The sequence below is a fragment of the Chelonia mydas genome, chromosome 12, assembly GCF_015237465.2.
Source record: "Chelonia mydas isolate rCheMyd1 chromosome 12, rCheMyd1.pri.v2, whole genome shotgun sequence".
In the NCBI taxonomy this organism is placed as follows: domain Eukaryota; kingdom Metazoa; phylum Chordata; order Testudines; family Cheloniidae; genus Chelonia; species Chelonia mydas.
This window is the reverse complement of record NC_051252.2, coordinates 32,348,805-32,371,552: the sequence shown is the minus strand read 5'-3', so window position 1 is coordinate 32,371,552 and position 22,748 is coordinate 32,348,805. Positions and strand designations below refer to the sequence as shown.

General features: G+C 42.4%; 1 protein-coding gene across 10 annotated transcripts in view; it reads right to left on the bottom strand.

Moving 5' to 3' along the window:
- The window catches only part of PLCG2 (phospholipase C gamma 2), a 90,012-nt gene that overhangs the window by 29,175 nt on the left and 38,089 nt on the right, over positions 1-22,748 (bottom strand). For all 10 annotated transcript variants that reach the window (XR_005222217.2, XM_037877613.2, XM_037877614.2 and 7 more), the window contains 11 exons: positions 17,691-17,775; positions 16,808-16,891; positions 15,292-15,335; positions 13,955-14,027; positions 12,304-12,405; positions 11,994-12,112; positions 9,767-9,852; positions 8,572-8,692; positions 7,375-7,543; positions 3,430-3,534; positions 3,051-3,140 (listed from right to left, as the gene is read on the bottom strand). Coding sequence is in view for 9 of the 10 variants with exons in the window: in XM_037877613.2 (XP_037733541.1) it covers positions 3,051-3,140; positions 3,430-3,534; positions 7,375-7,543; positions 8,572-8,692; positions 9,767-9,852; positions 11,994-12,112; positions 12,304-12,405; positions 13,955-14,027; positions 15,292-15,335; positions 16,808-16,891; positions 17,691-17,775 (1,078 nt within the window). In the remaining variant the exon portion in view is untranslated. The remainder of the gene's footprint in view (positions 1-3,050; positions 3,141-3,429; positions 3,535-7,374; positions 7,544-8,571; positions 8,693-9,766; positions 9,853-11,993; positions 12,113-12,303; positions 12,406-13,954; positions 14,028-15,291; positions 15,336-16,807; positions 16,892-17,690; positions 17,776-22,748) is intronic.

The window sequence follows — 22,748 nt, the reverse complement described above, 5'->3', positions numbered from 1 at the left end:
TATAATTAATGGGTTTCAGATTAGCAGCTGTGTTAGTCTGTATTCGCAAAAAGAAAAGGAGTACTTGCGGCACCTTAGAGACTATCCAATTTATTTGAGCATAAGTTTTCGTGAGCTACAGCTCCGATGAAGTGAGCTGTAGCTCACGAAAACTTATGCTCAAATAAATTGCTCAGTCTCTAAGGTGCCACAAGTACTCCTTTTCATTATAATTAATTTATATCAATCTTTGCAGACAATTTTCCTAAACAAAAAATGTCTGTATGTGATACACTGGGAAAAGGACCATGATTGACAAATTATCCCAGAGGAATGGGGATTGATCTGGAAATGAGGGCCCGCAACCTCAGAGCAACCAATAAAAGAAAATTTCTTTAAGATACTGTTTCAATGGTACCTCGCACCAATCAGGTTAATATATGTTGAACAGGAGTACATGTTGGAGAAGTTATGCTGAAGAAGGAGGTTTTATGCATATATGGTGGATCTCTCTGGTCACCTAAGTTCCCTCTAAGCTGCGCAGCCATGCAGCAGCCTATCAAGGGCCACACAGGTACTCACGGCTGCGGCGGGGAGAGGCCCATCTCCCGCAATCCCAGCCCCAGACCTGCCATGGCAGGGAGAGGCATGGAAAGACCCTTCTCCCCCAGCCGCAGCCCTGGAGCTGCCGCAGCAGGGAGAGGCACCTCTCCGCACCACCCCAGATGCTGCTGCGAGGAGAGGCGCCTGCACTCCAAACCCCTCATCCCCGGTCCCAGCCCGGAGCCCGTACCCCCAGCTTGAGCCCTCGCCCCCCTGCACTCCAACCCTCTGCCCCAGCCCTGTGCCCCCTCCAGCACCCTGAACCCATCATCTGTGGCCTCACCCCAGAGCCCACACCTCCAGCCAGAGCCACCCTCCCCCCCGCATCCAAAACCTCTGCCCCAGCCATGACTCCTCTCCCACATTCCGAACCCCTTGGCCCCACCCCTGCCACACATCACGTCCATAACAAAATTCATTCCGCACATGCATGGGAAAATTAGAGGAAACATTGCCAGTCACTAGAGAGTATTGGGATGCAATCCATAACCAGATATCACAAACTATTAGATATTTATTCCCAAATGATCCTTTGGAAATTCTTCTGGGGATTTCTAGTGGAAATGGTCACACAAAAGGAAATGAAAAATTAACCTCTCTTTTGTTAGTAGTTGCACAGCTATCGGTAATCTCTCACTGGATAAGACAGACAGTCCTACCATAGAGGAATGGTTAAAACAAATGAGAGGTTTTTGCTATGGGAAAATTAACAGACGGATTGTGAACCCAGGAAAATAAACAAAATACTTAGATATTTGGTTATCTTTTATTCAATACTCAGGCAAAGTAGATTCACCTTCAAACAAACCAGTACACTTGTCTAATTGTTTTGAATATTAACAGTTGGTAGTCTTGCCTGGTCTGTTAAATACGCATAATCAGACATTTCACTCAGTTTAATAAAATCACTAGAAACTACAATGCATCCGATGAAGTGAGCTGTAGCTCACGAAAGCTTATGCTCAAATAAATTTGTTAGTCTCTAAGGTGCCACAAGTACTCCCTTTCTTTTTACATGTTATAGGTGTTATAATGATGCTTATTCTGAAATATGGTAACACCCTGCTGGAGAGATCTGATTACTATATTCCTGTGTAATGCCTCTTTAAACAAAAGCACACTGTTGTAATGATTATTGTTTTGTGTCTGATATTTACATAATAAAGATTTCTAAACTTGTTAATGCTTCCAAAACAAACAGTAAAAAGAAAAAAAAAGGTGTGTTGTGTTATGTATCATTATTTAATTAATCATCTTTTGTTTAGTCCTAGAATAGGAATAATATCCTGTCAGACGAATATACTCACAATAAAGCATTTGATTGTTGTTAAACACACCTGTTTCAGCACTTAACTGCCCACAAGCCATTTCACTGTCTTGTATGCTCGTCTACACTGAACATTAACCATGCACTAAAGATATTTTGTTTTATTGAAAACTGGGTTATCAAAGTGCTTAATAAAGACCCAAATTTTCAATAAGTGACATCTACAGGTGCACCCAATTATCTGGCACAGACCCTCCACTGAACAATTGTACTTGCAAATGATTTGTGAGTGCAAACAAATGCATCTGTAAACGCTGCAGGGGCAGTTTAAGAGGATGAATTTGACCTTACATGTTAAAAAGCTTCATGTAAAACTCATCTCCCTTTGGTTTTATATTAAAGGGAGAAAAGAATATTTTATTATTCTCTTGATGTGAGCACATAATTCCCATTGGCCAAGAGATAAGGAAGAATGACACTCCCTTAGACAGTGTAATTCTTCCTATATACCAGGAGTAGGCAAATTTACTGACCCTCTGAGCCCCATATGACAATCTTCAGAAGTTTGAGAGCGAGGGTGCACCTGCCGGGGCTCAGGGCTTCAGCTCCATGGGAGGTGCCTGCCAGGACTCCAGGCTTCAGCCCCCCCCTCTGCGCAGGGCAGAAGGCCCTACACTCCCCTCCACACTGCAAGGCAGAGGTCCCAAGCTTCCCTTCCCACCCCACCCCCAGTCCCAGTCTGGTAGGTGGAGAATGGGGGGGGGGGGGGGGGAGGCTCCATGAGGCACACTTTAATGGTAAAAGAGCCGCATGTGGCCCACGAGCCACAGTTTGGCCACCCCTGGTATATAATTAAGTATTCAAACCAGACAGGAGTTGTATTTAATACTATGAAGTGAGTAACGCCACATCATTCTGCACTGCAATTCCCTTTAAACTTATTCCATATAAGCAGAAAAGAACTTCAGTGCACCTCTCCTTTTTTATTCAGAAACCCATAGTGGTAGAATTCTCTATTTGGCTTAAAGCAGAAGTGAGGAAGATGGAAATGTGTTCATTTCTGGAAGTTTGGGATAACAAACTAGATGATTTTTAATTTCTCCAGCCTAATGAGGACACTAAAATACATTTAGCTAGTTTTTACCAAGGGGTTAGAGTAACAGGAATAAACTTAACGAACAACAAAAAGCTCAGTAATCACCTTTGATGAATCGTCATCAGTGTTCTGTTCTATATCATCACTGAACGAGAGCTTTTCATCTGCTATAGCACAATAGTGCCGAGTCCATGTCTAGAACACAAAGACAAGTGTTAGAACTGTTAACACAAGACGACAACTCTATCCATAAAATTAAAGAGATAAAAATAGAAACTCCTAACCACCACCAAGAAGCTGTAATAATAAATAGTAATTTAACAATGTAACATCTTACGCAGTGTCTCTTTTCCATACTCACATTGGGTCAGCTAAGAGCAAATATTTTTCCCTACTGCTGTTGAGAATGCTCATTTAAATCTCAAATGCTAAAGAAATTAAAAAACCTTGCAACAAACTGCAGCAAATATCTAGGAAATAATACCTGTTCTATCGTATCCCACATGTAGAGTTCCCCTTGTTGGTTTTTCTCCTCTTTCTTGTCTTCTGGGTTCGTATCTATGTCTCCCTTTGGTCCCAATTTTTTATGCTAAAAAATATAAATAAAAATCATATGTAAGCCTGGCCAGATCACCTTGGCACATCTTGGTAATATTATCTGACACATCCCTCCTCTCGAGCGTCTCTCCTTTGTTTGGACGTTGAGAGTGGAGGCTACATGCAAGCTTAAACATTAGTTTTCCCCACTGACTGCAAATTTAACCTGAGGGTTTGTCTGCATGGTGAGTTAGTGTGCACCAAGCCAGGGTGCGAATCGACAGTGCACCAGCCTGTCACACACTGGACATTGCTACAATGCAATGAGAACCAAACACGAGGGCTTGCACTGCACTGTAGCAATGTCCACACAGGGTCATTAAGGTTCAGCATGCTGATGTGCTATAGATTTACACCCTGGGAGTAGCTCACCATATAGATGAGCCAAGTGCTCCTCTAACTTCCTGATAGCAAGTTTCAAATGAGGGAGACAGAGGATCAGTTACTCTGATAAGAGTCCACAATTCATTAGAGAAGACAGAAAGTTAAATGACCTTTATGTGGCAAGGAAGGAATGAAGATAAAAGAGGAGTAGTTGTCAGACCTCAAGGTGAAGAGAAAAAGAACATGAGTAAAAGGAGAGAAATTAAGGAGGAAACAGGAAAAGGATTAAAGAAGGAAACAGGGGTGATTATTTCTCAGTGTGACCAAATCCTGCTTGCTTCTCCACATAGGGATATAAAGCCCTAGCCTCTTTAGCACCACTACAATTCTACTGTGCAAGGGGTAAAAGGCCACATGCATGCCACAGAGAAAAGTGTTCCATGGCAGATCTCTCTAGAGCAGTGGTGAGGGTGATGGGGGGAGAATACTGGGAGGATGAAGGTGGGGACTCAGGCATGATGTGGGCACTTCAAGGGCACAGCTAGTGGGTCTGTAATTACAAAATCCCACCTACTGGGAGCAAAGGGACTACATGGGTGCTCACAGATGGGGGAGGAGGAGGATTCTTGTTGCACAAATATAGACATGAAGCTTTTTATTTTGTTCAGGGGACCAAGTTTTGGCTGATGGAAAGTACATGCAAAGCATATGCCAGTACCCTGGAGAAGAGAGTTTTCAGCTTGTGTGTAATCTCAACTATGATATATGGAACAAAGTCCTCAGCTATAATGAAAAAAGATACAGCAAAGATTTAGAGCATCCCAGTGTGACACGGAGATATATTGTAAAGGGACAGAACAGGACCGCACAAACAGAAAACGAAGTGAAGATCTAACCAATGTGACGGATACTCCAAGAAGGTTAAACAGATGAAATGGCAGTAGATGCAATATTTTATGACAGGAGTTTCTGAAAGAGGAACTAGACAGAGCATATGATGCACAGCAAAGTAGACAGGAAGGATTCTTACTAGAGCTGGGCAAAATTTTTCGACTATTTTCTCATCAAAAAAATGTAGATTTGATTACACTGAAATGTTGCATGAATTTGTGTTGAGTTTGCCAAATTGTTTCAGTTGGGAAAAAAAAAATCTCAGAAAAAAATCAAAATGTTTCATTTTGACATTTGTTTAGAGACAAAAAGTTTCAATTTTCTAGTTCAAAATTATTTAATTTCAAAATTTCCTTTAATTTTATTTTTAAAAAATCAAAATAATTTAAAAATGATTGAAATCAAAATGAAACATTTCAATTTTGCTGAAATGGAATGTTTCATTTGACACAAAATTATTATTTTCAACTTTTCAATTTGCTGGGGAAAAATATTTGCCTTCACAAAAGAATTATTTTCAGTTTAACCCACATTTCCCCCCCCCCCAGAACTGCCAGTGATCTGAAAAACCTGTTATTCGCCAAGCTATAGTTCTTCCCTCAGTTTCTTATTTCAGGACAATGCCGTTCATTTTTGTAATTAAATTTTGCCAAATATTTATTCTTTAAAATAGATTAACAGTGTTTGCATTAAATCCACTTGCTTTCAAATATTCTAGTATCCAGATCCAGTCTGAAAGAACAGCAGCAAAAAGCTAAGCAGAAGTCTCCAGGCTTGTCTATACAGTGCGTTAGTCTGCACTGGAGAGGTGTAAATTCTAGTGTGCACTAGCATGTTGCACACTAACTGGCCCACGGGAATCCGGCTGGCACGCACATTAACATAGTACTGTTTGAAATGGAACTACTTTAACGTGCACTATGGAATATTTAACACACACCAGCAGGGTCCACACAGGCCAGTTACTGCATGACACACTATTAGTATAGACTAATTCACTGTGCAGACTAGTCCTGAGTCATGGGCCACGCCTCTTTTCTACACATCCAATAGCAACAGCTCAAATGGCAAATCATTACATTTCAAATACCTAAAATATGGATAAACACAGGTTCAAATTCTCACACATCTGGTTAGTCCTTCTGAGATAAACTGAGTTCCATGAGTTTCCCTGGGTCGGTCCTTTAGATAAGCCCTTAAAAATGAACACTGAAGATCTCACTAGCATTTTTCTTCAGAGTGAGAATTTACATGAATGTTCACAGACAAAATACACGAAAGAGAAATCTGAGTCATGGGCCAAAGCTCACTGCAAACTAGTAGCCCATGTTAGGAGATTTTTTGAGGCACTCTCAGGACAATGAGGTGTTGCCTGATAAACCTTTTCTCTTGAGCAGGTTTCACTGTAGTTTGCAAACCACTTTGGAATCTGTAGGGACAATGGTGCTATAGATGTAGATTATTATGGCTACATGCAAGCAATTTCTCTTCCATGCTTTATATGGTCACAAAGGGTAAGAACTCACAGATAAGATCTAAACTTATAGATCAGAATGCTCTACTTTGTGCTCCTTTGTGACTCATAGTGGAATTCCCTGCTGCCATTTACATGCATTTCCATGTACTTGCACTGAATGTGTCTTTTGTCTATACGTTTAGAATCTATGTTGTTGTTTTCTAATAGGAGCTGTAAGGCTGAAGCCTTGATCAACCAGAGTTGTCAATATTATTCTCTTGTATGTAAAAACATGGTGAGTTTGCCACAGTGTTCTTGCCAAATTCCAGCTTTCTAATTTTCTGAAAACTCCACTGCAGTTTTAACTGGAGAAGTTGTTCTTCACTTATCTGCCTAAACACTGCTGTGTGGTACTGTTGGATCAAAATGTCTGCTGAGTTCCACTGGGTAGACTGAGTGATTCTAAGAGTAACTGATCCCTATCTTTAAGGGAAACCTCCATTTTTCAAAGTTGCTACCTAAATTGCATATGTAAATCATCACATCTTTACTCTTTTTGTGTGCTGGAGTGTTCATTTGCCTTTGCAATTTACGGTAAGTGGCATCTTTTGAAAACTCAGTCTGTAAAGTGCTTTGTGATCCATTAGAATGAAAGGAGTTTTATAATTACAAATTAATAATATTAATGTGATTTTCCATTCAAGAGCACACTTTTACCATTTTTAAGCACGATGTTATTGTGCAAAAGGTCTATGATGAGCATCTGTAGCAGTGAACTGAGATTCAGTGGTGACATTTTAGAGGCTGAAAGGTTTGCTGGGAGACCTTTAGAAAAGACATTTCTTCGGGCACTTGAACCAGCAACATTAATTGCAAAGAAAGCCAATAGCAAGCAATCTAGTATGTATTGTAACAAAACTCAATAAAATGTTGCCAAATTATAGTCATGTGCACTTGCAGCATGTACCCTCTTCAATTCCAAAGGAGCCCCAAATGCTTTATAATTAAACCAATATTATGCAAGCAATTAGAGACATGAATCTGTTAAGAGACTTGTCCAAGGCCATGCAGTGTCTAAGCAGCTGAGCCAGGAGTCCTGGCTCCCACTCTCCAGTTCTAACTACCAGAACACACTGGAGACTCTTAGTAAAGGACACATGCCTTGATGACGAATTTTTCTTTCAGCTGGGTTGGCGACGGCAGCTGATCTGCACTGACTTCGATTGGCTTCATTAGGAGTTGATTCCCAAACACCTCCTTGAATACTTTGGCCATGTGGCGCTGCTGTTCCACACTGCAGTGCTCTTCAATCGACAGGATCACTGGGAACCTTGGTAGAAAGGAACAGAAAGGCAGAGGCCGCATTCAATTTCTGCGTCTAAAAAAGCCAGGGAAGGGGGAAAAAAATATCCAAAGCAAACTGAGGACTGAGTGGCTCTGGGGCAAGTCCACAGACGTACAATCACTGGGTCACACCACCACCACCAAACATGAGCAGTGTAAGGAAGTGTCACTGCATTCCTTGATACGTTCACCATGCTGATGGTTTGACACATCTGAAGCACGGGGACCTCTATGTGCACTGTACATGGTTAGCTGAATGTCTAATCGTGGTGAGGATACCCATGCAGCTTAGTAAGCCAACCACAGAAAAGAGGCTTGGAACACCCTGAATATTAAGACATGCCTTTTCTTCATTATCGAGCTCCCAAAATCCCATCCATGAAGTGTTTCCAAACAAAATAATGATGTGCCGGATTGCGGCTACTGAGTACAGGCTCAGACTCATGTAGACGGCAACAACCCCAGTGGGAGCTTTGGGAAGTACGTCATCTCCTAGGTCTCCTAGCCTGTCCCACCCACAAGAGGGTGAAATATGTTCTCTCCTCTATGGCCAGCCAGTTACCTTACACGGTAAGGAGTAAAGGATTCTGCAGCCCCATCTCCTTCCTATCCCTTCCCTGCCAACAGGTAACACTTTTCCTATTAAAGGTGTTTTAATGAAGGGCCTGAAGAGGAGAGAGCTGAGACACTGCTGCAGCCCATGTTATCACTGCAGGAAGCATGAGCAGGGATTCCCCATCTCCTCAGCTGCAACCTCATCTACGAAGGTAAGTTTGGGGCTGTGAGCTTCCCTCTCACTAATGCTCTGCCTTCCACTTCTAGTATTTTTAAAAATCACACTTATTAAAGTTTTACAGCCGCAAACTCATCTTTATAGAGATGATCTCAAGCAGGGAGATGGGGAAAAGACAGGCACCTTGGCCTTTTCAATTAACCAAACATGAAAGGTTCCTTTTCTCCTGAGGAAAGTTCTAAAATCCTCTAAACCAGGTTTATAAATTAACAAAAACCCACTCAGATGTGACAAATGCATGATCCTTGATTGCCTGCACCACATCATCGAATTTGATTTTTGTTGTCCGTGTCCATCCATGATAAATGATCGGCTTCCCATCAGGACCATCCCAGCAATCCACTACAGCAGACAATGGAAGAAAGAAGAGGGCATCTAAATAACTCCAATATACAGAACACAACACACATTCAGTGCTCCACTGTGTTTCCTACAATGAGTCATATACTTTTATGTTATATTAAAATGATTTCCTAAGTAGATTTATATCCCCCACAGAGGAGATTAAGTTTGCATGAAGTAATGGTGATAAAAAAAATACAGTATGGAGGTTCTAAAAGCGCACACAGCTAGGAACAGAAAAGTAGGAGTTTACGCAGCTGAATTCTGGGTTTATTAGTGTTCACCAGAGTTTAAAGTGGCAAATATGCTGCTCCGAGAGAGATTCTGAACGTTTGTCCTGTGAAGTCTTCTTGATCCCAGTCCTGAAGTCCTTACTCAAGATAACTCTTAAATATCAGAGTAAACAACTGCAGACCGGGGACTCCTGTAATTAGGACTGAGAAGCAATAGCAATAAGTGCAACAAAGAGTCAGTGGCCAGACTGAAGTGGTGAAATATCATGAGGTTCTGGCCAAACCCTTCTGTAAGATGCACAAGAGCAGAACTAAAGAAGCTCTTTTCTTGCAGTTAGTGGAAAACAGAGCATGGTGAAATTAACTTTTATAAAAAGTTAGTTGAGCAGATACAAATTTTGTGACACCAAAACATAAAAATCTAGAGGGATTGTGGCTTTGTCTAAATTAAGAAAATATGCATGAAGGTAATTAAAACAATTAGCTGCAAACCTCTATCACAGATGTACTGGAGAAGGGCATGCTGGGGCTTAACCAATTAATTTGGTCATTCTGGTAGCTTCATCTCTGGTGTACACATTTGAATAGGTTTTAAAAGAGCTGCTTGAATTTTAGTGCTTCAAAGGAATAAAAGAAGAGCAAGAGAGCAGGAAAATGATGGAATTCTGAAGAATGTTGGTTCTAATAGTTAGCACATCATTTAAACAAAAAGAGAGGAATAATTTTGTGTTAAAAAACAACAAGTTTTGGTTTTGCTGTGCTTAGCAACCACAGGAAGCTATGCAAAGGTGGAGAACAAAAGCATTCCTGTCACAAACCACTCCACAAGCTTGTTACTCACGCTCAATACATCGACATCCCATTCGAAGGCACCTGATATAAGCTTCTGTGGAAGATTCACTTCGAAGCTGGTCTCCTGTGAGGTATCTGAACAGTAAAGAGACACCATCAGAAGGAAGGCAACAATTCCAAAAAGGGTCCCATATATTCTGTTGCCGAGTTTCTGAATGTTAAATCTTTTTCTATTGTGGAGGCTTGGAATACTTGAATTTTTGACTCTCTATGAAGCGAGTGGACTCCTCTGAATCAGATGCTAAAGCACCTTGGCATGGATCAGTTAGCAAGAATTTCCAAGAGTTCATTCATTGCCCCTTGCCAGCTTTTTGTAGAGTAGAACATATCTCTACAATATATCCAAACTCCACCAAGTCGAGGCCAGGTCAAACAGCATACCTGTCTAGTGAAAGGGAAAGGTCCCTATACACTTCACGAGCCTTTTTTTTTTTTTAATTGTACATGTTATTTAAATTCCTTGGGATATTTTCTCCACTTTTTCTTTTTTTAAAACAATGTTAGATGATAAAATTCCCCATTCCAGTGAATGAACGTTCTAGTTTGTTATGTTGCTGTTGCATCCAGTACTGTTTAAGTATGAAAATTAACCAACACATAGATTTGTATCTGGCCTAGCAGTTTGCATGTCACAGTTCACAGAGGACAAGTACTGAGAGCCTTACAACAATTCAGAGAATTTCTACGGTTTTGACCAAACTTTCTCTGCCTTGTGCCGATTGGCTGTTTGCTCCAACCGTCCCCCTCTCTCCCTACCACTCCTTCGCAGTCTCTTCACCTCAGTTTCACTCCACACCTGCTCCCCTTACCCTCTTCTCCCCTGACCTGTACCTCCTCACCCCAGTTTTCCTCTCTTTCCATCTAGCTGATCCCTAAGTAAACCCACCCCAAAAAATTAATATGGCACAAACATGCCTTTTGCTGCCATCAAACTGCTCACTCTACTTGTGTTATACCCCTTCCCTTATGCTGTGTGTGTCTTGTCTATTCAGATTGTAAGCTGTCTGGGACAGAGACCATCTAATACTCTCTACAGCACCTAACACAACAGGGCCCCATTCTTCGTCCTTGGTCCTTAGGCACCACTGTAACAAACAATAAGGAAGATCCAAATGAAGATTGTTACTTTTAATCCTGCTCCCACATGCCTAGGTATAGAGGCACATATGGTCCCTCTCTGCTAGAATCCTTGTCTCCCATAAAAAGGGCTAGTTCCTGACCAGTGGAAACATGTTGTTTCAAGATCCACTAGCCACATGCTTTCTCTTCCCTGAGCCACCCTCTTCTGCAGTGTAAACTGTCACAGAGCTGTGGTCTGGCCCAGAGTTCCCACCCCCACCAGCAGCCTGCTCTTCCCCCATCTTGCTCAGCACAACCACCACAGTTCAGCTACATTTCAGGTCACATAAAGGAGGACGACAGTTTCCTCAAGATGATCCAACCATGTTAAAGTTATATTACATATTATCTTGGTTTTAGAAGCAGCCTGGGAACCAGGACACCAGGGTTCTAGTCCAGATCCTGTCACAGGCTTCTTTTGTAACTGTAGATAACATATAAACTCAAAATACTATCATAACCCTTCTCTAGATGTTTATAATCACAGATGTATGCCCAACAGATTAAAATGCTGTAATACAGGTGATGCTCAGAGTATCGGTATCTCTCTGTAAATACAACCCATCACAGTGAAATGAAGTGGTAAATAAGGTGTGCCATGGAGACTCTCTGACAGAGGACTTTGAACCAAATTCTGCAGTCAGTCTCAGGCAAACATCCCGCTACATGTGGCCAGCAGGATTTGACTCTTTAGGCATTGTAATGCCCAGGCACAATGAGACTAACTGAACAGGGCTGTAGGTGTCAGGAGTGGAGACTCCTTCATTAGCATGAAATTTTGCACCCGCAGTCATTCAATCCCCATCTTCTGGCATCAAGGAGTTTCAGGAAGCTCACTGTGGCAGTCTGAGCTCAGCTTCTGGACTACATTCTTTTAACAAAGTTTCTTGTGCTCTTCTGTTGGGGGCAGGAGATGGAGGGAAGGGGTTGTGTTTTCTGACACTATAACTGAGTGAATCTTATCAGATGCAATTTCTCAGGAAGCCTTCACAGATCCAGTTTGAGCACCCCTGGCATAAAACTTAAACTAATATTTGCTTCTCTTAACATACACCAGGTCTGTCTGATCAGAGACGATAAAGATTTTGGAAACTTACGTGTTGTGAGAGGAAGAAATCCAGTAGTGGGACAAAGGGTTATTCATATCCTGAGCATCTACTGCATCATATTTATCATCCCAAATACTGTTTTCTTTTGAGAAAAGGTAAGTGAGAAACTAAAACATAAAAAAAGAGAATGGATTTAAATGCATTCAACAGAAAAAAGAAAAGAATATAACACTAACAATGGAGCTTAGAGAAACTGCTCTCTTGCTAATAGAGGGGGATTTGCCCAGCAAACTAAATTTCAAAGAACTAGAAGAGAAAGTTAAATGTATATAGAATAAGAGAAAATATTTTATCTCACCTCATCTACAAAGAGGAAAGGCTCAGTAGTTTCTCTCATAGTGTCATCTATAAACTTTGTCATTCGTTCTCGGACTTTACTGAGATCCTGTGCCCAAGACTCCTTTAAATTAAGAAAAGTTTATCATTTAAGTTGTTTTATTTTATTACCAAAAAAGGTAATAAGATTTTGTGAATGAAATTATATATTATATAATACGAAAGAGACAGACAGACACCTATAGCAGTGATTTACTAAACAGCGTTCTTAACTGCCTACAGTTAACAGAACTGCATCTTTTGATGAACCCAGCCAGTAAGAAAGACTATCAGTGGTTCAGGCTACAGTTGCTTTTAAAATCAGTGTTTAAGATCACATACCGGGTGAAACCAGAATATTTGGAGCTTTTACAAACCTCTCTAGCTGTTTGAGTTCACTGAATTTTTCTACTGTAATTTAGGCTCACGCTTTTTCCCCCAAAGGATATTCAGGAATGTCTTTTTGTTAAATGTTTGTCCAGGCCTAGCACAATAAGCTCTGGTCAGTGACTCAGCTCGTAGGCGTTACAGAAATACAAATAATAAATGATAGTTTAAAAATAAAAGATAATGTCTTTCCTAGCCGAAGAAAAGCCTATGTGATGTTTTAGGGATCTAAGATGCCCTCTGTCTAAATGCTAGGCTGCCACAGGTGAGGACTCTATATATGGATGAAATCCTGGCCCTACTGAAGACAGAAAAGATCTTCATTCTGGTCTCTCCTAACTTTTGAGTGCTTGACTTTGCAACCTTTATGCTCTTTCAACATCATTTTGTAGGGGAAAAGATATTAGGTATTCCCATACAGGGAATGCATGGGAACAATGAACTTCAGTGTTTGATTTGACCGTTCAAACAAATTTGCAAACCTGGAGTTCAGTAGTGGCTGTGGAACATCATAAAGCTTAAACGTACAGAAGACCTCCAAACTTTCCAAAGACGTAGAATATGCACACTGTAAACAGCAGGCAGCTTCAAAAATGAACTGCTTTGTTCCTTTAGTGAATCTTTTGCCTGACAATTTTTTTAATTCATTAATTATTTTATCAGTCCAACTAAACCATGCTGTCTGTGAATCAGGATCAGAGCTGTTACAGATGAAGACAAGCCCCTTCCCCGATCACTGAACACAACTGCCTGCAAGTACACAGCAACTTCTTCGAAGAGAGCACCCATCAGGAGTGAAATTCTGACCCTTTTCAAGTCAATGGCAAAACTCTCTTTGATTCCAGTGGGGACGGCACACCATCCCAAACATGTACACTGTGTCAGCCACAATGGGGCCAGAGCCAGGATTTCAGTCCAAATGTTTACATGGTGCCACCCACAATGAGGCCAGGGTATCATCCTTGACATGTACATGATGTCTGTCAATAACCACCTCAGTTTATTTAGCAGCTTAGCAAAGGCCAGAAAAATCCATTTGCACACCTTTTTGTTCTTTGTGCAGTTGAAAAACATTAGCTCAATGAAAGATCACATCTTAATCATTAAGACCAATGCTCAGTTTTAGCCCACAAGGTTCAATGCCAATTATCATCAGTCATCCTGTATGTCAGACTGTGACTCTTTGAAAAATACATAACGCTCTGAGCCTTGGTGAGGAAGAATTCCGAGTTTCATAACCTTCTCACCTGCTGCTCGTGTAGCAAAAATCTCTGGAAGTCATGCAAATGAACTGCGGAAGCATCTGGACGGTCAGTATTTCTAGACCAGAGGAAAGGGAAAAATTTTAGAAAAAATGTTTCATTAAAAAAAGGGGGGGGGGTAGATCAAATATCATTTAAGTCAGAGCCATAGTAGAGAACTCAATATATTATATCATGAATTTACAACCCTATCCAAAGTCCACTGAAGTTGAAGGGGGTCTTTCCATTATCTTTAATGGGCTTTGGATCAGGCCCCACAAGCAACTGTCTAGCATCTGGATCAGAAGACTTTGAATCAGAGCTTCTGGGTTCCCTTCCCAGCTTTCATAATGACTCACTCTGTGACCCTGAGCAAGTTACTTAACTTCTATCTGTTTATCCTTTTGTAAAGTGGGAACAACACTGACTTATCTCATTAGGATGTTGTGCAGCCTAATTATGGCACTATAAAATTATTATTATTGTAAATTATTTGCATAGCCATAATCCCACAAGCCATTTCTTCTGGATACTTATTGGATGAGCTGATGTGGAGAACCAAAACCTGATGCCAGCAGTCCCAATAAGTTCTATAAATTCTACCCAGGAGGCTAAAGAAAACCATTTCTAACAGAACTTCTCAAATGTTTTAAACAAAATTGTAGATGTAATATTCAAAGTTATGATAAACTAGTTTCAGAAAAGCATAATAGCAGCAATGCTTGTCTCTTTTATGCTGCAGCATCTCATTTCTTCAACGTGCTGTATAAACAGTTAATTTTCAACTCCCCTAAATAAATATTATACCCATTTTACAGACAGGGAAACTGAGATGCAATGACAGTACATCATTTGGGATTAGAATTCTGCCCTGCTTCTGTCAAGTCCATGCACCACACACCTCTTCAGTTAAAAATTAAAACTTCTCCATCAGAAGACAGAAACAACTTCTGTCCTATGCTAAGCATGAGCAGCTCCGACTGAAATCCATCTGTGGGCAAGGTGTTGGCTATTATCAACAGCTTCCTTATGCCACTTTTACTCTGTCCTTACTCAGGAAATCTTCCACTGAAGTCAGAATTTTAGGAAGAGTGCCTTAAAATGTGAGATGTTAAAATTCATATAAAACAGTATATGAAAAATTTTCATTCATCTTAACGAGTACCAGAGCAACAAGATATGCCACCTCTGGTCACTAATGAAAATATCATAATAAAGAACAATGACATCACTTAAAAATATGAATGGACTTTGAGATTCCATGAAAACTTTGGGTATGCAAAGTCCTGCAGTGTTATAACCAACGCACACATGCACGAAATTATAGTAACAGGAAATCTCACCCAAGAATGAACACGGAAGAATCCTTTTTGAATTCATCAAGAATCTTAAGAAGAGGGGGGGAAAAAGAGAGACACACAATAATCAGAAATATCTGTAACTCTTAGCAGGAACAGAAATGTCTACTTGCATTTTATACAAGCTATGGTAGCACAATAAATTTTGAGTTAAAATGAAAGGTGAGAAACAACAGGCTGTCATGTGTCGTGATTACACTTCAGGCCTTCTCCATGTAAAAGCACACAATTCACAGCCAAACTTAGTTTTGCTAATGCACATAATAAACACAAGCAGTCAAGTTTCCTGCTAGATAGTCTGGAAAAACTGGAAACGTGTATCTTGTATCATATTTAGTCACCTGGCTACAAAGTCTAAACTAAATGGCCTCCAGGTTGGACCAGCAGAGTACAGAGCTTGGGAAACTTAGCTGTAAACAGTAGTTAAGCAAGATGAGGAGTCTCCTTGAAATGATGCACCAAGGGTGTGGACAATCAGATAACCAGTACATCAGATAACCTCACTATACTGTGCTACACTCTCCTCTTTAAGTAACTTCTTTCTGTTTAAGGTGTTTAAGTGAAGTATCATGAAAAGAGACATATCAATAAGGTTAGCAAAACAAAGTCGTCTTACTTCAAGCGTATGGTTCTTTTTAATAGCATTGTACAGATCTAGATTACAATGATTATGCTTAATCTGCAAAGCTGAAAAAGAGAATTACTAATAAACCATGCCCATGTACAACTGAGGAAAGAAGGCTTCAGTTTTAACAATGTCCTACATATTTGCAGGCACAGTTAACAGGGTACAGAAACTAGCATTCAGATATTTATGCCAACATTTTCAAACTTGGGTGCTTAAAGTGAGGCACCTAAATAAGAGCCCTGATTTTCAGAGATACTAAACACTTACAGCTCCCATTGACTTCATGAATCTGGATGGAATGAACATTTGGAAGTAGTGATAAAATAGTTAGCCAAATAAATCCCTAGCATAATCCCATGGCATTGACACATCCCGGTGACTGTCACAAGCATGTCATGCAGTACACCGAATATATTCACGTATCATCTCCAGACACAAGTGAGAATGGCAGTGGTCATTATTTGGTGATCATGACATGTCACCGCCATAATTAAAAGAGTATCCTTTGGCATATGGGATAAATTAAACTGGGAAGTCATGCAAAAATGAAACCTGTATTTCACTTAACATTTATTAATTGCACCTGACTAAGGATATCCTACAAATCGGACAGAAAGACTCACATGACAAACAAAATCCCATTACATGTGTGCACAATTTCACCTTTTAAACACCCAAGAAGCAACACAAACTTCTTATCTATTTATTTTATAAATCCAGTTACTGGCATTGGTTGTCACAGACACATCAAATACAATACGGTAAGTGAGGGCTTTTCTATGGTGGTGATGGTGAGGGAAGGGAGGAGAAATCAGAATTCACCTTTTATTCAAACCAAACAGGATAATAGTATCTATCTATAAATGAACTTACCGATTTCTGCTGTTCAAACATAATTTTCTTGTAGAACACGTGAAATTGTTCGAAGCTAAGTTCTTCCTTGGGAGCTCCTATTTCCTGTGAGGAGGAAGTATTAAACAGCATATTTGGAATATCCTAGGTTATATCTGTATAGCAACAAATTTGACATACCCTTTCCAGGTGCCATAGTCTTCCAAGGCACATATGGCTGCCATACTTTTACTTTAATTGTTTTGACATGATGGCTAATTGATTTCTTAAGAGAAACATTAATATGCTAATTGAACAAACAGAATCTTAATTTGTAATACACTGTTCCTGTCCCTCATCTCTGTCCACTACCCAGGCTCAGAGTACCAGCAGGCAGTTAGCCAGTTGCTCACTTAAGAAGACTGCTGGCAGATTCTCAAGAACGACTCATTCAGTGCTCATTATCCAGAGTACCAGTAACTATAATTTGGGACTTGGAGCATAGAGAGGTACAAAGCAGGAAAAATAAGGGGATCTTTAATGTTCCTGCAGGGATGCAAAGTAGGCCTCAAAAGTTATTAACAGTAGTTCACATTGAAGAGAAACTAAAAGTATCACTTCATTCATAATGCAAATTCTACCCTTAAAACAGGCAGTGACCAGATTTTCCTATATATTTGCACAGTGCCGATAAGAAGGCCATGAGCCTGATTTTGACTTTGGACAATACTGCAATATTAATACCAATAATAAAGATCATTAAAAAACTCTTCTGCATGAAATTCAAACCTAAACTCTGAAATTAACCAATACAAATCAGATTAATTCACATGATAAGAAGCAAAAGCCACAGGCAAGATGCTGTGTGTAAGCGTCAATACATATTTTCACCAAATATTGGACATCAGGTGCTTTGGATAATTACCGCAAATTTATCCTTCAAGTATTTCACGCTGCCTACTTTGAAGTTTACTAAGGGAAGTATGGTCTTCAGTTCTCTAAGGCTGATACTGAAAAACAAGAGGGCAAAAACAGCATTCTATTAGTATGCATGCAACCTACAACTATCCAGTGGTATATCATTTTCATCAACACGAAAGTTGAATTATTGATACATTTTTAAAACATTCTCTGTCCATAGATCAATCCAAGTGCAACAGAAGTCTACTGACTTCTTTAGGCGTTGGACTAAACCAGGGGTGGGCAAACTACAGCCCGGCCGCTTTACTTGCGTCCTTGAGCTCCTACTGGGGTCTGGAGCTTGCCCCACTCCGGGACTCTAGCCAGGGAGCAGGGTTGGGGGCGCTCTGCACAGCTCCCAGAAGCCGCAGCATGTCCCCACTCCAGCTTCTATGCGTAGCGGCAGCCAGGGGGCTCTGTACGCTGCCCCCGCAGCTCCCATTGGCCGGGAACTGCAGACAGGGCAGCGCACAGCAGAGCCCCCTGGCCGTGCCTCTGCATAGGAGCCAGAGGGGGGAACATGCCGCTGCTCCCAGGAGCCACTTGAGGTAAGTGCTGCCCTGAGCCTGTACCCCTGAGCCACCCCCCTGTGCCCCAACCCCCTGCCCTAGCCCTGATCCTCCTCCCGCCCTCCGAACCCCTCGGTCCCATCCCAGAGCACCCTCCCACACCCCAAACCCCTCATTCCCAGCCCCACCCCAGAGCCTGCACCCCCAGTCGGAGCCCTCACCCCCCCCCATGCCCCAACCGCCGCCCCAGCCCTGATCCCCCACCCACCCTCCGAACCCCTCAGTCCCATCCCAGAGCACCCTCTTACACTCTAAACCCCTCATCCCCAGCCGCACCCCCAGCCGGAGCCCTGCCCACTACCCTGCACCCCACCCCTCTGCCAGGAGTCCCCTCCTGCACCCTGTACTCCTCATTTCTGACCCTGCCCCGGCGCTGCACCCCAGCCAGAGCCCTCACCCCCTCCTGCACCCCAACCCCAATTTTGTGAGCATTCATGGCCTAATATACAATTTTTATACCAAGATGTGGCCCTCGGGCCAAAAAGTTTGCCCACTCCTGGACTAAACTATACTGACCTTGTTATAAAAACAGTAAATTTCCTTTTTAAAGATAAGTAGGTAGCAAATGTTGTAAAAGTTGAAGATAAAAAATTCAATTGCCCTTAAATCAGTCCCTGGTTTTGTGATAAAAAATAGCATATCAGTTCTGGGGCCCATAAAATTCAGCCTGAACCTGTTTATGCACAGACAAATACAGACACAAATGGATAGCTGGCACATCTCCAACAGTTGTCCTTCTCCATGTGCAAAACAGGTATTCTGCAATCATGCAGGAACAACACTTTTACACACATTTTTAGGAATGTGAAATCTAGAACAGCATTTGATAACGTCAGACCTCAGTTCCAACCGCTTTACATTAAGGTATTACAGTTGGTTTTTATTGGTGAAAGACTCCTCATGCAACCCTGGGGCATGCTCCTATACTCCTTACTCAAGCAAAATTTGCATGTGAATAACTCCAGGAATGGGTTCCTTTGAAGACACAGCATCACCACACCCATTGTCCAACTCTAGTGTCTATAATTCACAATTGGATACATTGGAGAGGATTTAGAGAAGAGCTACAATACTCCCAAGGGAATTCTGTGCCAAAAAAAATAATAATTCTACACCAAAAAAATAAAAACCCTGCAGCTCCCATCCTCCCACCCTGGGACACGGACTTGGCAGTGAGGCCGCACCCGATGCGGACACAGCACAAAGGCCAGGTCTGCCCCAGAAATGCACCGGAGTCCTGCCCCCCCTGTGTCAGGTGCACCAAGACAGCAAGCAAGAGGAACAATCCATGTGTGGGGCAGACAGGCTCAGCCTGGCAAGATCGAAGTGTGGAGAGGCTTAGTGCGGGGATCCAGCTGTGGGGTAATAGGGTTCTGTGTGGGGCAATCTAGGTGCAGGCGGCTCAGTGGGGGGCCTGGTTGTGTGGGGGGGGGGCTCAGTGGGGGGTGCAGGGGGGTAATGGGACTCTGCAGGGGGGGTCCAAGCGATGGTGGTTGGGACTAAGGGGGGCTCTGGGTGTCAGGGGCTCCGGGTGCTGGAGGTATGAGGATCCAGATGCCGCTGGCTGGGGCTCAGTGGGGTGGGGTCCAGGTGCGGGTTGCTCGTTGCGGTGATCCAGGTGTGGGAGGTGCAGCTCCGAGTGTAGGGGGCTCAGTGGGGGGTGGTTTGGGTGCAGGGTTGAGGGTCCTGATGCGGAGGTAAGGCTCAGCAGGGTTGGGGCTCGGGTGCAGAGGGCTCAGTGGGGGTGTTCTGGGTGCGGGGGAGTCCAGATGCAAGGGGGCTGAGCGAACTGTGGAGCAGCTCCCTCTGTACAGTGACCCCTCCCACAGCAACTGAGGAGTGAATGGGGCTTCAGACCTCCCACCTCCCTCATCAACCTCAGCTTTGGTTTCAGTGAATCTTAGATACTTTTATGGCACCAGTTACCACAGTATCAGAGTGCCTCACAATCTTTAATTTACATATCCCCAGAGCAGTGCTATCATCCCCATTTTACAGATGGGGAAACTGAGGCACGCCACAACTAAGTAGTCACACAGGGTGTCTCTGGCAGAGCAGGGATGGGAACCAAGGCTTCAAGTTCTAGGCCTTTGTTGTGACCCTTTAGATGACAATGCTGCTCCAAGCACTGGCCAGAAATGCTCACCTGAGAGCAAAAAACCCAACAATTAACACTTATAAGAAACCCTTTTGCTCTTCAAAAAGTGTTTTACAAATATTCATCCCCACAGCTGCCCTGTGAGGTGTCATCATCCCCACTTTGCAGATACGGAAAGTGAGGCAGTGCAGTTGAGAGACGTGGAAACTGAGAGATCAGTCAATAGCCAAAGAGGGAGTCAGTGTTGGAGCCAAGATTAGAACTCAGGAAGGTCCTGGCTCCCGGTCCTGTTGTCAGACCATGAGAACATGCATTTCTCCCACTGCACCCCCGGGGCTGATCACACTGCCACTCAACAGCTCTTTCTGGACAGGCAAGCAAAGGCCTAAACCTAGGGCTGACTTCATTACTGCATCTGGCAGCAAAGCTTCACTGCTGGGGCCAGCCAGGAAGTGTCAGCTTTATAATTAGCTGACTAAAAATTTAAAAAAAAAAAAAAAAAAGTTAATTGCAGCATTCATCTGTTTCCTGGAGTTTTCTAAAGGTGGGAGTTCTCTCTGGGTAAAGTGGAAACACCATCACCTCACAATTCAGCACATATCAAAGGGGGATAAGTTATGTTACCTTCTGGTAGTAAAACAACTATGGAAACTAACATAACCTTAACTAGATGTAGTATCAGCTGAAGCTTCTCTGCCCTATGGCTTTCCTTTGTTTCATGGTTCTCCCCTATTGTGGTGCTTTCTTATTGAAACACAGCAGCAGCAGAGCAGGAGCAGTGACGTGATCTGGCATCCAATAAAGAATGGTGCAGCTGGCACACTTTGTCCTTCCCCTCCTGATTAAGCGAGTCTGTCTCTGATATCTAAAATCTCTCTGAGCCCCTATGCTTGGGAACCCAATTCCGTTCATGCCCTTCCATCTCTCTTTGTATAGCTATCATCTTCTCAGTACCACAGATTGCTTGAAGAATGGTGTTATTTCCTGAAATAACATGTTTTCATCCACACAATGAGAACATGTTTTATTTTACTCTTAGGAAAAGGCTAAATGAGAGGAAACGAATGTTATTTTCTGCACTGAACTAGAAGTACAAACATTAATGCTGCTGGGAAAAGGGGGTAGCTAAGCTGCATTAAAGTGCCACCCACCAAGGAGTTAATTTCCTTCTCAAGGCATCGTACAACTTACAAAAATTCTAAAGAGAAATTTGCAGCTGAATTTGCAAGAGAGCATCCTCTGCACTGCAACAGGCTATCCAGCACCTCAGCTAGCAGAGCAAGGATTCTCTCTCACTCTCACTCACCATAAAAGGAAATTTTGAAGACTAAAATCTACACCATTTTTTGCATGGAACTGCAGTGAGCAGCTTCCATTTCCCACAAGAACCCAAATATGCCACCTCCATAATTACAATATGCTGCGGCTTCCTCAGCTGAGAAGCATGAATCCTGAGGTAACTCCTAAGCCTAGGTCTCCTCACCAACACATAACAGAGTAACAATCGCAAACGACCAGGCCAGTTTCACCAAGTTATATTTTCCAAAGCAAGTCCTTGCAAGTGATAACTCTACAAACTCTCTGGAACAGTGCCAGAGTCCTCATTCTAATTCTGAAAGACCACTGCTGGCTTCCTCCCACCTCTATGTTCAAGGACTATCTTGTGTTCCCCTTGCCTAACCTACCCCACTCCCAAGATCTCCATGATGACCCCCCTCCGTTGGTTTCTCTGTCCCTACTCACACTGTCCCCCAGGGATCTCCTTGTCCCTACCTCACCTTCCAAGAATTCCCCTGTCCTTTCACCCCATCATGCTCCCCCTCCTCAAGGCTCTGACTCACTGTGGGGAAAAAGGACTGTTGTGGCTGTTGCTGTTAGTCCAACTCCCTCTGTGACCCACCTCACTCTCTTCACCCTCTCAGGCAGTGCTGGGGGCCTAGCCAAGGCAGAAGAGCAGAGTCCCAGCCTCTGGGTTCCCACTTTATTGGCAAAGGGGCAACAGCCTCTACAAAGGAAGCAGCTAGGTGCTGCTGGGAGTGGGGAGCTGAAAGTGGGAGGGGGAAAGAATCCCCTCTCCCTGCCTAAAACTACATGTATCCTAGTTCCAGCCATGAAGGAAGGGCAGAAAGCAAAATGATACAGTGGTGGTCATTTCCTTCTCTGTCATACACATCAGTGAATTTCATATGCTTGATGTCTCCATAACAAAACAGAACACAAATTCCTAACGAAAGAGCAGGTGCAGCGTCCTGGACTCTCACATGTTACGTACGTCACATCTTTCTTATACAAAGTGATGTCTGTTACTTTAAATTCCACTCCTATACTTCATGTAGAAAAACTGACCACGAAACTA